At 39.8% G+C, this 14,842-nt stretch overlaps 1 protein-coding gene across 10 annotated transcripts in view; it reads right to left on the bottom strand.

The window, feature by feature from the left end:
• MYLK4 (myosin light chain kinase family member 4) overlaps nucleotides 1–14,842 on the bottom strand; it is a 186,982-nt gene that overhangs the window by 14,256 nt on the left and 157,884 nt on the right. For all 10 annotated transcript variants that reach the window (XM_056521028.1, XM_056521032.1, XM_056521035.1 and 7 more), the window contains 6 exons: nucleotides 10,492–10,601; nucleotides 9,566–9,707; nucleotides 9,263–9,333; nucleotides 8,052–8,180; nucleotides 5,427–5,579; nucleotides 5,243–5,321 (listed from right to left, as the gene is read on the bottom strand). In XM_056521028.1, the coding sequence (XP_056377003.1) occupies nucleotides 5,243–5,321; nucleotides 5,427–5,579; nucleotides 8,052–8,180; nucleotides 9,263–9,333; nucleotides 9,566–9,707; nucleotides 10,492–10,601 (684 nt within the window). The remainder of the gene's footprint in view (nucleotides 1–5,242; nucleotides 5,322–5,426; nucleotides 5,580–8,051; nucleotides 8,181–9,262; nucleotides 9,334–9,565; nucleotides 9,708–10,491; nucleotides 10,602–14,842) is intronic.

Raw genomic sequence — 14,842 nt, 5'->3', positions numbered from 1 at the left:
AATAAAGATTATATATTATTCATCATCATTTGGTTGTGCATTTGAATATAGTGATCAGCTGTTTTCTACTGGAGGCTATTAACCCTTTAGACTAAAGTGAAACTAAAACATTGCCGGCTAGTTCAGTGGGCTGTTCGGGATCGCCGCAGCGAAATCGCAGCATCCCGAACAGCTGAGACACAGCAGGAGGGTCCCTTACCTTGCCTCCTGGTGTCCGATCCCCGAATGACTGCTCAGTGCCTGAGATCCAGGCATGAGCAGTCAAGAGGCAGAATCATTGATCAATGGTTTCCTATGAGAAACCATTGAACAATGTAAAAGATCAGTGTGTGCAGTGTTATAGCCCCCTATAGGAGCTATAATATTGCAATAAAAAAGTGGGAAAAAAAGTGAATAAAGATCATTTAACCCCTTCCCTAACAAAAGTTTGAATCATCCCCCTTTTCCCATACAAAAAAAACATAGTGTAAATGAAAATAATATGTGGTATTGCCGTGTGTGGAAATGTCCGAAAATATATAATTAATTAACCTGTTGAGGACCCTGAGCGTACCTGTACGTCCCGAGTCTGCTCCCGATCTATAACGCGGGGCCACGGCATAGCGTGTCGGGCCCGGCCTTGTTAGAGGCCGGGACCCGTGGCTATTAGCGCACGGCATTGAATGCGGTGCCGTCCGCTATTAAACCTTTAGACGCGGCGTTCAAAGTTGAACGCCGCGTCTAAAATGAAAGCAGCAGCAGAAGGGTCCCTTAACCTGCCTCCTTGCTGTCCGATCGCCGAATGACTGCTCAGTGCCTGAGATCCAGGCATGAGCAGTCAAGGGGCAGAACCATTGATCACTGGTTTCCTATGAGAAACCAGTGATCGATGTAAAAGATCAGTGTGTGCAGTGTTATAGGTCCCTATGGGAGCTATAACACTGCAAAAAAAAAGTGGAAAAAAAAAAGGGAATAAAGATCATTTAACCCCTCCCCTATTAAAAGTTTGAATCACCCCCCTTTTCCCATAAAAAAAAAACTGTGTAAATAAAAATAAAAATATACATATGTGGTATCGCCGCATGTGGAAATGTACGAATTATAAAAATATATTGTTAATCAAACCACACGGTCAATAGCGTACGCGCTAAAAAATTCCAAAGTCCAAAATAGTGCATTTTTGGTCACTTTTTATATCATGAAAAAATGAATCAATAAATCCTATCAGTGCAAAAATGGTACCTCTAAAAATTTCAGATCACGGCGCAAAGAATAAGCCCTCATACCGCCCCATACGCAGAAAAACTAAAAAGTTATAGGGGTCAGAAGAGGACAATTTTAAACGTATAAATTTTCCTGCATGTAGTTTAGATTTATTCCAGAAGTACGACAAAATCAAAAATACATAAGTAGGGTATCATTTTAACCGTATGGACCTACAGAATAAAGAGAAGATGTAATTTTTACCAAAAAATTTACTGTGTAGAAACGGAAGCCCCCAAAATTTAGAAAATGGGTTTTTTTTTCCAATTTTGTCTCACATTGATTTTTTTTCCGTTTTGCCGTAGATTTTTTGGTAAAATGACTGACATCATTACAAAGTAGAATTGGTGGCGCAAAAAATAAGCCATCATATGGATTTTTAGGTGCAGAATTGGAAGAGTTATGATTTTTTAAAGGTAAGGAGGAGAAAATGAAAGTGCAAAAACGGAAAAAAAACCTGGTCCTTAAGGGGTTAATAAGGAAGGGGTTAATGTGTTTTTTTTTTTTACTTTTATTAAACTTTTTTTTTTACACCCTATTAGTCCCCTTAGGGGACTTTTAGGAGAAATCCCTCCAGGCTTTATGAATGGGAGAGCCGGGACAGGCGCAGCAGTAGCAGTAAGCCCTCCGGCTACCTCCACAGTGGATACATCCCCCCCCCCCCCCGATCGCGCTGCGGGGGGGGGGGGGGGGGTGATGAACTCCACTGAACCATCAGGGAGTGTTCAAAGCTTTCTTTAGACGCTGCTGTCAACTTTGACAGTGGCAATCTAAAGGGTTAATAGCCTCTCGCGGTGATCACCGCATGTCGGCTATTAACGCCTGCCCTCAGCTACAAGAATCAGCTGAGGGCCGGCCGGTATGACGCAGCCAGTATGACGGCACATGGACGAGTATTCACATCCATGGTCGTTAACCAGTTAATAGTTGAGAGGGACCCTTATTCCCTTCGGGTTCTTGCTAATGTATTGGAAACTATACTGCCAACCTAATGTGGGGGAACTATACTGCCAACCTAATGTGGGGGAACTGTACTGCAAACCTAATGTGGGGAACTATACTGCCAACCTAATGTGGAGGGGATTATACTGCCAACCTAATGTGGGAGAACTATACTGTAAACCTAATGTGGGAGAACTATACTGCCAACCTAATGTGGGGGAACTCTACTGCCAACCTAATGTGGGGGGAACTATACTCCCAACCTAATGTGGGGGAACTATACTACCAATCTAATGTGGGGGGAACTATACTGCCAACCTAATGTGGGGGAACTATACTGCCAACCTAATTTGGGGGAACTATACTGCAAACCTAATGTGGGGGAACTATACTGCCAACCTAATGTGGAGGGGATTATACTGCCAACCTAATGTGGGAGAACTATACTGTAAACCTAATGTGGGAGAACTATACTGCCAACCTAATGTGGGGGAACTCTACTGCCAACCTAATGTGGGGGGAACTATACTGCCAACCTAATGTGGGGGAACTATACTACCAATCTAATGTGGTGGGAACTATACTGCCAACCTAATGTGGGGGGAACTATACTGCCAACCTAATGTGGGGGGAACTATACTCCCAACCAAATGTGGGGGAACTATACTGCCAACCTAATGTGGGGGAACTATACTGCCAACCTAATGAGGGAGAACTATACTTCCAAACTAATGTGGGGGGAACTATACTGCCAACCTAATGTGGGGGAACTATACTGCCAACCTAATGTGGGGAGAACTATATTGCCGACCTAATGTGGGGGGGGGGGGAGAGACTATACTGCCAATCTAATGTGGGGAACTATACTGCCAACTAATTTGTGGGGGAACTATGCTAACAACCTAATGTGGTAGAACTATGCTGCCAACCTAATGTGGTGGAACTATGCTGACAACCTAATGTGGGGGGAACTATGCTGACAACCTAATGTGGTGGAACTATGCTGACAACCTAATGTGGGGGGGGGGGGGGGGACTATCGTGACAACCTAATGTGGGGAAACTATGCTGACAACCTAATCTGGTGGTACTATGCTGACAACCTAATGTGGGAACTATGCTGACAACCTAATGTGGGGGAACTATGCTGCCTACCCACTGTGGGGGAACTATGCTGCCTACCAACCGAGGGGGAACTATGCTGCCTACCTACTGTGGGGGAACGATGCTGACTACCTAATGTGGTGGAACTTTGCTGCGTACTTAAAGGGGTACTCCACTGCCCCAGCATTCGGAACATTTTGTTCCAAACTCTGGGTGAGGGCTGCGGGGGTTATGACGTCACAGCCACACCCCTTGTGATGTCACACCATGCCCCCTCAATGCAAGTCTAATGGAGGGGGTGTGTCGACCACCGCACAATACACTGATAGTGCCTCTCCCGAGACTAGACTCTGGATCCGCCCCTGATGCAGTCTCCTGCTAATTAAAAAGGCCTGGGCCTAATGGGTGGAGTGAAGTGTTTGCTATGAAAGAGGGGACAGACTACAAATCACAAATAGAAAAACATAAACATAGCCGCACATCCACTTGTACAATGATGTTTTTGCTTCTCAGCATAATTTCAAAAAGTTACAGGTTGTTAGTGTACCTTTAGATCAAAACTTGCAAGCCCACTTGTTACGTCAAGGCCACATGATAAGAGTGGTTCCCTAAACTAACACTGGTGCAGCGTTGGGCGGCAACCACTGCCACCGTGATGCCAGGACCAGTGATTTTCATAATTTTTTTACATTTCTTTATGTTTCACATTTAAAGGGGTATTCCAGGCAAAAACTTTTTTTTATATATATCAACTGGCTCTTGAAAGTTAAACAGATTTGTAAATTACTTCTATTAAAAAATCTTAATCCTTCCAATAGTTATTAGCTTCTGAAGTTGAGTTGCTGTTTTCTGTCTAACTGCTTTCTGATGACTCATGTCCTGGGAACTGTCCAGCTCCTATGGGGATATTTTCCCATCACGCAAGGGATATTCTCCCATCATGCACAGCTCCCGGGACGTGACATCATCATTGAGCAGTTAGACAGAAAACTTCAGAAGCTAATAACTATTAGAAGGATTAAGATTTTTTTAATAGAAGTAATTTACAAATCTGTTTAACTTTCCGGAGCCAGTTGATATATAAAAAAAGTTTTTGCCTGGAATACCCCTTTAATAATCTGTTACATATTTTTTATTACATTCATTTGGATACCTAAGTGTAGGTTTCTTTTGCGTGGACATTTATTGTTATTTTATGGGGCTAGCCACAGGACAGTTCTGGAGTAGTTTGTAAAGCTTCTGCAATAAATAAAGTAATGGCAAGTGCAAGCTAATGTGAACATTGAAGAGGCTGTAGAGATCATGCAAATGTTGTGGTCTCTTCAAACAGCTAGGTCCTCTTCTTTCATTTCCCCATAGTCAAGATTTGCTTGTGCCCATTTTAGGTGTTTTTGCATCAGCACGGGCATTCTGACTGGTCTGCAGTTACATGGCCCAATGTGCAACAAGCTTTAAAACACTGTGTTCTGACTCCTTTCTTTCAAAGCCCTCATTAATTTTTTAAGCAATGTATGCTACATTAAATTTTCTGTGGTATTGGACTAGAAGGCGTAATTATTTGCCAGTTCACTTGGAGGCTTCCTTGAACCACTTTTGGTAGGTACTAACTATTACATACCAGGAACACCCACAAGACCTTTCATTCTGAATAAGCCTCTTAAACAGGAATTCAACCATCACAATTTATACCTTGTTGAAATCGTTCTGATCCTTACAAATCCTTATGCCCATTTTTACTGCATTCAACACAATATATCATACCTCATTGACAGGCACATAATATTATTTTGTTCTGTCTGATCAGTGTACATTTTATTGGGCGCAAACATTTCATGTATCCTCTGATTTGCCCACTAATACCTCAAATATCCTTCACTTTATCTGTGTTGTGGAAAGGACAAATATCATATTATGCTATATTTTTCTCTCTGTTTAAAGGCAAAAAATAAAAATACCTGCAGGTTAATTAGATAGTGTAGTTTGGAATCTGTCAACCATGGATGTTTTAGAGCTTCACTTGCACTCATTCTCCAGCTAGAAAAAAAAATGATAATGATGATAAAAACATCTGATGAATACATACACATTACTAATGTATAAGTCAGTTATGAGAACACTTTCTGTAAAGTTCTTGCTTACCATTTTTCCTTTACCAGCAACTTGGTGATGAAATCTTTAGCATATTCAGAGATATTCTGGAACTCGTCTCCTTCAAAGTCAAACTGAGATACTATGATGTTGTTTAATGTTTCATTGTCATCTTCCCCTAAAAATGGCGAGAGACCACTCAACCTAGTAGTTAAAAATGATAAAGTGTGATATAATAACATTCATAAAATTGTAATTATTAAATATGAAGTAATAATGCAAAATATTTGCAATTTGTGTTTCATGCTGTTGTTCTGTATTACTGTGTGAATAAAATAGGCCACCATTTATATTTTTAAAACCCTGATGAAATGAATGTAAAATTTACAATTGCACCAAAAAAATACCTATACAGAAGCCATGAGGTATATATATATATATATATATATATATATATATATATATTTCTACATTCATTGATTTACATGAATTAAGACTATTTTTTCTTGGCCACCCTTGTAGACTTTGCAACATGAACCACAGTGCCTGGGCTGCTAGATTTAGGTACATTTCAATTACAGCACAAAGCCCCTACTATTACAGTATTTTGCATAGCTTCCTCACTGGAATAATGCTTTTCGTTGAGAAAAAACAGAAACTGCAATGAAGACTTTTGGCAGCTCTCCCTAAGAGAAACACACTAATAACTCTCCTCCATCATGTGAAAATGTCCGTATTTCCGTGTGGACTCCACAGAAAGAATAGACATGTCTATTATTCCTGCGGACTCCGGAATCAAGAATTTTGTTGCAGATGTGTGCAGTGCAGCAGAATCCCATTAAAATCAATGGGCCTCTGCTGCAGCAGAATGTCCATGCAGATTATTTACGCAGAATTCCACACAGACATTATGCCCTGTGAACATGGCCTCATGCTGCATGTTTGGGGGGGGTGTCCATAGATACATTTTACATATATGTCAGGAGATTTCATAAAGAAATGTACTGTACACTTTAAATGTAGTGTGAAAATAGAATAAGACATACCAAATTCATTAAGAGGTCTTGGAATGCACTAATAACAGAAGTCCTTAAAATTTCTACTAAAATATAATGCATAATAATTCTGTGGGTCCGCTGCTCCCTCTCAGTTATTCTCTCTTCTTGAAAACTGTTGCACTACAATGTTTGACTTTTCTGCACCACAAAAATGGTACAAAACTTTTAAAGGGTCACGCTCATTTTGAGAAACTTCTGACATGTTATAATGAGGTATGAGAGGTTTAGATTGCTGAGGGCCTGTAGTTTTATAAATTTGTACATGGCTTGGTGGGCTTTCTGAGGAGATCCAAGCAGTACCATGAGGATCCAATTACCATGTGCCCATTTGTTTCCAAGCGGAAACAAATGGGCACTGTGCTTAGCTGAGCACTTTTACCTGCTTGTTTTAGAGTTTAGTAGTCTCAGCACCCAGACTCGGACCTGGACCCCACTGATTTAAACTTCTAAACTGTCATGTCAGAAATTTCTTGAAATTATAGTTACACTTCAATATGTTTAGTGATGAGTGGCATATGCCATATTCGAGTTTGCGATATTTTGCGAATATATGGACGAATATTCGTCCTATATTTGCGAAATTTGCATCTTTGATATATTTGCGGTTATTTTTGCTTTGCGTAAATGTGCATATGCGTATGCGTAACTGCGTCACGTGACATTCGTATTTAAATGCAACTATAACTATTTACCTATCTATATTATCTATCTATCTCATATACAGAAGTAATAATAGGTCTATGACATTTTTTCATTTTGAATATTGTCTTGTCATATTCGTGAATATCGTCACTATCTATCTACCTAATTTTAGTGATGATATTCGCGAATATGAGGATATTCGCGAATATGAGAATATTTGCATATTCTCATATTCGCGAATCTTCACTCTCCAGTCTAATACAGCAAATAGTATTGGAGCATTCTTTAGACCACAAGCTGGAAGCAGGGAGGGATTAGATCACTGTAATGTGTTCTGTGGGAAAAAAAATTACGAATATTCGTAATTGCGAATATATAGTGCTATATTTGCCATATTCGCGAATATAGTGAATATGCAAAATTTGCGATATATTCGAATTGCGTATATTTGCACTCAACACTAAATATGTTTCCCCCATTGTTTTTATGGGTGAAACCACTGAAAAGTGTTTTCGTATGGTGGAATGGTACAATAAAATGCATTATTGTTTGAATGAGTAAAATGATGTACTGTGCAAATTAAATACAATACATAATTTTTCTATTGAGTATATATCTTATAATATGTTTATTATTAGCGAATAGCCTGAACTTATATGAACACCACAGGTCTCGTATTATTCTAATTCCACATATTGTACACTGCGTGTAATGTGATTGCAGTCTCTCCATTTAATGGATGATAATGAAATTTGCTGTTGGCTCACTCTAGTCTGGTATATGAAAAGATAAAAATATTTATCTTTTGCTGCCCTCGCTGTTTCAAATGCACCACCCATGTTTTTCCTCAAAAACCAGTACAAAATCTAGTTCAGCAAAAGGAGCCTGCGTATGTTAGAAACCCAATATAAATGAAAGAAAAAATGAGATAAAGCATATTTCACACAAAACAGACTTAGGTTTTTGGCCAACTCACAGCATGTAGGCAATGACTCCCACACTCCACATGTCTGTGGGAAAAGAGACAAAGTCGTAGTTCACAACTTCAGGGGCAAGGAACTCTTGAGTACCAAAGTGCACTTTCAATTTTTCCCTTGGCTTATACCTAGACCATGAATAAAAGAAAGATAAAATATAATTTTAAAGGAATGATATAGCATAAAACCTCCTAACAGAGGATCAGGTTTTGGCTGCTTGGTAATTACATTCCACACAACCTACTCTGCAGAAAGAATAAAGTCTAAAACAGAACATAAACACGGCTCATAGATTCAGTGACTAATAACAGGAATGGAACAAACTGGCAGGCAACGTTACAGGAGAACTGCTTAGGGGGCTAGTCCACATAAATCACATCTAAGCAGATCCTGTAAACAATATGACAGCCTATGTGTACCAATCTAAATGTTTTTGATCTATGGCTAAATAATTACGTCTTCATAGGGAAAAATAAACAAGCTAAGTCAGTTTTATGTGTGAAATTAAATAATACATTGTAATCATTTGGTCTTCTTTTTACAAAATATTAACCATGTTAAAATCCACTGTTGGTGGAATGAATACAAATAGTTTTGCTTCATTTTCATCCTCTTTTATGGTGTTTGTCATATAATCCTAATTACAGACAAAGGTTCACACCTGTGTTATTAATTTTCTATTGTTCTGTACTGTCATAGGAGCATAACAATGAAAATGATAGAAGTGCCAGATCCATCACTTGGCAGACACCAATGGCACCCAACGGGCCCCTTTGATTTAATGGGGTTTCCTGCACTTATTCCTCTGTTATGTGTCTGTCATACAAGAAAAATATTGATGCATGCTGCAATATATATATACACATATATATATATATATATATATATATATATATATATTTGCCATTCTTAAAAGAATCTGTGACCAAGTTTCCAAAGCGAATGTAATTACAGAAACTTAATAATGAGGCCAATGGCACAAAAGGTTCATCTATGTTGTAAATAAGCAATAGACAACTATAAGGATGATGACCATTTCTCAAGACTGCATTTACTGTACAGATAGACCTGTTTAAAGTTGTTTATAATAAATACCGTAAATAAATAATTGTAGCTCATTGATTGTAGTCAACAGACGCTAACTTTAATATTTCTAGAGCATAATTAAAAGTAGAATGGTGATCTGCTATATATTTATAAATTTATTTACCTTCTAGCCAAGCCAAAATCAATAATTTTGATTTGATAATCTGCTCGACTCACACACATAATATTTTCTGGCTGAAATGAAATGAGAAAGAACATTTGTTACAAGTGGTGTGAATATGCAATGAAAGGGTTTGGATTATATTGCAGATCCTATTTACAGAATGAACTTATATATTGTATTGACACATTATAACGTGATGACAACACTAATAATAATAGTATTGTGCTATGTTGTTCGGCATAACATAGAAAAATGTTTTTGTTTAATACAAAGACAAGATATGTATGTTTAAATGTATCATACCTTAAGATCCAAGTGTATAATGTACATCTGATGCATATATTGAATTCCTTCACAGATTTGCTTTATAAATAAAATGGTGTCTAATTCCGAGAGATTGCAGTTCTCATCAATAATCCTGTCAAATAATTCTCCACCATCTACACTGTTAAAACAGAAAAGAAACCATGTTAATAAAGGGCCCCAGGCATTTTATATAAACTAAATAATACATTTTATATTAGTTCATTTTCAAGTAGGGGTATATGTATAGTTACCGTAATAGGAAATTGAATCATAGGCAATAAAAAAAAATATATAACTGCAAACATTCCCTTTACATGCAGGAGTGTTTAAATAATAAAAGACTACAACAGAGATGGCACAGTAAAACCTCTTTCAGAAGACCATCCAAAATTGCATTGAAAGGTGGTCTTCTCTGGGGGTGGGTCTTTTCAAAGAAAAAGTCCATAATGCAAACTGTATGATGGACTGAAATTCTGCCACATGAAATCTGGTCTGGATAATGAAGTGGTCTTCTCAAAGAGGGGGTTTTCTGGGGAGTTTTCCCTGTATAAAGCCTTGCTGCTGCTCTCCTGTCTCTGGTCTTGCAATAAGAATATTTCTATTGACTCTTCTTTACAAATAAAATACATTTTGCTGTCTCTATACCTTGTTGGGATTTGATGTGCAAGTAGTTTTAATAATATTTTTGACTGGATGTACTTTTTATGTATACATTTTTGCACTTTTTGGTACTTGTTTCTAATATGTGTTGGAGTATGTTTGCTTTTTAGTTTTTTGTATTTTATAAAACATTAAAACATATTTGTTGTAACTCATTTACCCAAAGTATTAGGGTACCAATGGCAATTGAAAGCTGTTATGCTGATGACAAGGAGAACTGTATATTGCATGCAGAAATATATTTAAAAATAAATAACACATACTACTCCATCACAAGAATGATGTCATTTCGGGACTCAAAAGCATCATATAACTGGATGAGGTTATTGTGATTCAGCTGGTTCATGACTTGTATCTCGTTTTTAAATTCTTCCTGTAAATAAAGGTTAAATAATGAAAACTTCTGCTGTCATCTTAAAAGTTATGGTCATGTATAAAGCAAAAAGGCATGCATGAAGTGATTTCTTGTTCAACAACATCTAGGTCACTGGATACATGCAGCAATCTTTTCCATATCATGTTGCCAATTTCATCATATAAGTTTCTAAAGCATACAAATTGGAGACATACATTATGTACACTGTCACATTGTCTATGCCTTGGCAGTAAAAAAAACTTTGCAAGAAGTAGGCTGGTTGCCATTTTAATGAAGGATTTTATTTCTCTGTCACGCCAGTTTAAAAAAAGAAAAACAGGAAACATGACATGATATTGAATATCCACATAAAAGAACTGTTTCTGATTCTAACAGTTTTTCTGTACTAAGCAGATTGCTGGGATGCATCACTTGAAGACAGATAAGCCATCTAAAGTCCAATAAACTGGCACTTTGGACTTTTATCATAATGGTTCTTAAATCGTAGGCTATGTTCACACTGTATTTTCAGGCATATTTTATGGAAAAAAAAATTCTGTCAAGTCTTTTCTTTCTCCCTATGAAATTCATTGCTCCCTATGAGAAGGCGAATTTCCGAGTGGTCCTTGTGCTTGCCGGTTAGTCAAATGTGCAGACATTCTGCACATTTTTCACCCGTGTGAATGTAGCATAACATGGCTCTATGCAACTTGTATGATGTACTAGCCATAATATAGTCCTGTGCATCAGCACTTACAAGTTTTGATAAACCAGATCAGGTTTCATCAATGATTATAGGAATTTGCAAAAATATTTACACTTGTACACATAGGGGGAAATTTATCAATGTTGGTGTAGGTAGAAGTTTTTTGTAGATGATAAATTTGGTGCAAAGTTCTAAATCTCCACACAGTTCTATTTATACACCTGAGCTGCACCTCACAGGACAAGTGAACACAGGGATTTTGTTCTATTGCTTTGAGGCCAGGATCCCATTGAGGTTTTTTGTCCACCAGCAAAAACGCCTGAAAAACTGGCACAGCTTTTTCCTGCATTTTGTCAGTTTTTCTTGTGTTTTTTTTTTTTTGTGGTTTTGCTCTTGTGTGGAAACAGTCATTTTTGTACCCTGTTTTAATATTGTTTACTGCCTTCAGGGTACCATTCCATGGGTAGGCTGCACAGCGCCCGATCCACAGAGTGTAAGGAGGTGAGAAGTGATGTTTAGCATATACAGGGTGCAGCGCATCACTACTTACCTCCGCCGGCTTTATAGTATACAGGGGTGAATAGTGTACCCATGTATACCATACAGGAAAGAGTTAACCCACGCTACTGCTGAGCAGTTCTGGGTTAAGTCTTTGTCCGCTATCCTGTATATACAGTTGTCTATAGATGACTGTATATACAGGATACAGTACACAGACATCAACAATTGGAGGCTCCCTGTTTAGGAACACCCCAGGGGAGAGCGCCAAAAATGTACTAACCTTTTTTTTAGTTTTTTTCTCTTCTCATTTAGATGTGTGAATGCGGAGGACTATGTCATATTCGGTGGTTTGCTACGATGAACAGCGTGTTTTTTTAAATACATTTTTTTTTCAATGTGTTGTGTTTTTCATAATTGAATTTTCAGGCTTAGTAGTGGAAGCTGTCTTATAGACGGAATCCATTACTAAGTCGGGGATTAGCGTTAGCCCAAAAATCAGCTGGCGCTAACCTCCAATTATTACCCAGGTCCCAACAGTCCCGAAGCATCAAAAATGGCACGCCTGGGCCTGGGCGGTAACAGGCTAGGTAACATCAGGCTGTTGCTGCTTGGCTGGTATCTGGCTGATACTGAAAAAATGGGGGAACCACACACTTTTTTCATTTATTTAAAAAATAAAAAAAAGCATAGGGTTTCCCCTATTTTCAGTATCAGCCAGATACCAAGCAAGCAGCAACAACCTGACGTTACCAGGGTGGGCGAGGTCCATTGCTACTGGCCCTCCCCAGCCTAAATAATGCCTGCCTGTTACCACCTAGGCCCAGAAGAACAATTTTTAACACTCCAGGCCTGTTGGTACCAGCTCTTCGCGGCACCCCTGTGGCAATGGGTATGGGGGTAATAATTGGAGGTGAGCGCTAGCTGATTTTGGGGCTGACGCTAAGCCCCGGCTTAGTAATGGATTCCGCCTATAAGACAGCTTCTACTACTAAGCCTGAAAATTCAATTATAAAAAACAGGAGACATTAAAAAAAATTTGTTAAAAATTTTATTGAAATGATAAAAAAAAACGCTGGTCATCCTCGCATTCCACCAAATCTGACGTAGTCCTCCGCATTCACGTATCTGAAATGAGAAGAAAAGAAAAACAAAAAATATGGGTTAGTACATTTTTTGTGCTCTCCCCTAGGGAGAGCGCACATAATGCAGCGTGTTCCTAAACAGGGAGCCTCCAATTGTTGCTAAACTACAACTCCTATCATGGTCTGTAGTCAAGCAACAGCTGGAGTCTCCCTGTTTGGGAAGACACTGCCAGAAAGGCTCTGTTCCCATTATGCAAAACGTATAATGAGAACAGAGTCAGGCCTGGACTGTGTAGCTCTGCCCCGTAATGACATCATCACTAGGGGGAGGGGCAGTAAAGATCGCAGGGGGTCTTAGGAGTGAGACCCCCTTTTGGTCCGTCCCTCTGTCCTTGGACTACTACTCTCATCATGGGACAGAGCATGTCCCATGATGGGGGTCGTTGTAGTACCGCAGCGCTGAGGGATGGCACTTGCACATCCACCAATCAGAGTTCCTGTCTCCCGGCAGCGGGGATTATGAATTATGACCATGTATACAGTATTCCCCACCTGGAGCTGGCGGGGAGCGCAGTGTAGCCGCATGTGCCGCCAGCTTGTTAACTTAATAAATGCGGATCACAGCGGGTCTCTGAAGAATGACCTGCTGTGATCTGCTTCTCAGCACCTGGGCTATAACTCCCATCATGGACGGAGTCTGTCCATGATGGGAGTAGTAGTCCTAAAAGTCCCGCAGCTGGGGGATGTGCAAGTGCCATCCCTCAGCGCTGCAGTACTACAATTACTCCCATCATGGGATTGTGCCACTGTCCTCTAATGATCTGTACCACTTTACTCTAATCTATATATATAGAACTCAATGTGTGTGTTTATGTATGTATGTATGTTCCACAAAAACGTCCAAACGGCTAAAGATATTAACATGAAACTTGGCACACATGTTACTTATATGTCAACAACAAACATAGGATAGGTAATTTAACCCTTAATCATCCCCATTTGCCAGGGTCAGGGTTTTTGTTTAAAGTCCCATACAAGTCTATGGGAAATATATGTTACTGCATAACTTCCAAACGGCTAGAGGTATTTCGATAATACTTGGTCACATGTTACTTATGTCCACTTAAAATATAGGATAGTTAATTTAACCCTTAACTACCCCCATTTGTGAGGCTCAGGGTTTTTGTTTAAAGTCCCATGCAAATCAATGGGAAATGTATGTGCCCACATAACTTCTGTACGGCTGGAGATATTTCAATACCTGGTACACATATTACAGGTCGGAATATGAGGACGGGATGGGAGGTTGAGATAGGAGGTCAAGATAGGAGGACGGGATGGTCAGGATAGGAGGTCAGGATAGGAGGTCGAGTTATGAGGTCGGGATATGAGGTCGGGATAGGAAGACCGGGATAGGAAGACCGGGATAGGAAGACCGGGATAGGAGGACAGGATAGGAGGAGAGGATAGGAGGTCGGGATATGAGGACGGGCTAGGGGGTCGAGATAGGAGGTCAGAATAGGAGGTCGGGATATGAGGACGGGATAGGAGGTCGAGATAGGAGGACGGATAGGAGGGCGGGATAGGAGGACGGGATAGGAGGTCGAGATAGGAAGACAGGATAGGAGGTCGAGATAGGAGGACGGGATAGGAGGACGAGATAGGAGGTCGAGATAGGAGGACAGGATAGGAGGTCGAGATAGGAGGACAGGATAGGAGGACAGGATAGGAGGACAGGATAGGAGGTCGAGATAGGAGGTCGGGATAGGAGGATGGGATAGGAGGTTGAGATAGGAGGAAGGGATAGGAGGTCGAGATAGGAGGATGGGATAGGAGGTCGAGATAGGAGGATGAGATAGGAGGACGGGATAGGAGGATGGGATAGGAGGTTAGGATAGGAGGACAGGATAGGAGGTCGGGGTATGAGGACAGGGTATGAGGACGGGGTATGAGGACGGGATATGGGGTTG

Source organism: Hyla sarda, chromosome 5 (assembly GCF_029499605.1).
Source record: "Hyla sarda isolate aHylSar1 chromosome 5, aHylSar1.hap1, whole genome shotgun sequence".
NCBI lineage: Eukaryota > Metazoa > Chordata > Amphibia > Anura > Hylidae > Hyla > Hyla sarda.
This window is presented reverse-complemented; position numbering and strand designations above follow the sequence as displayed.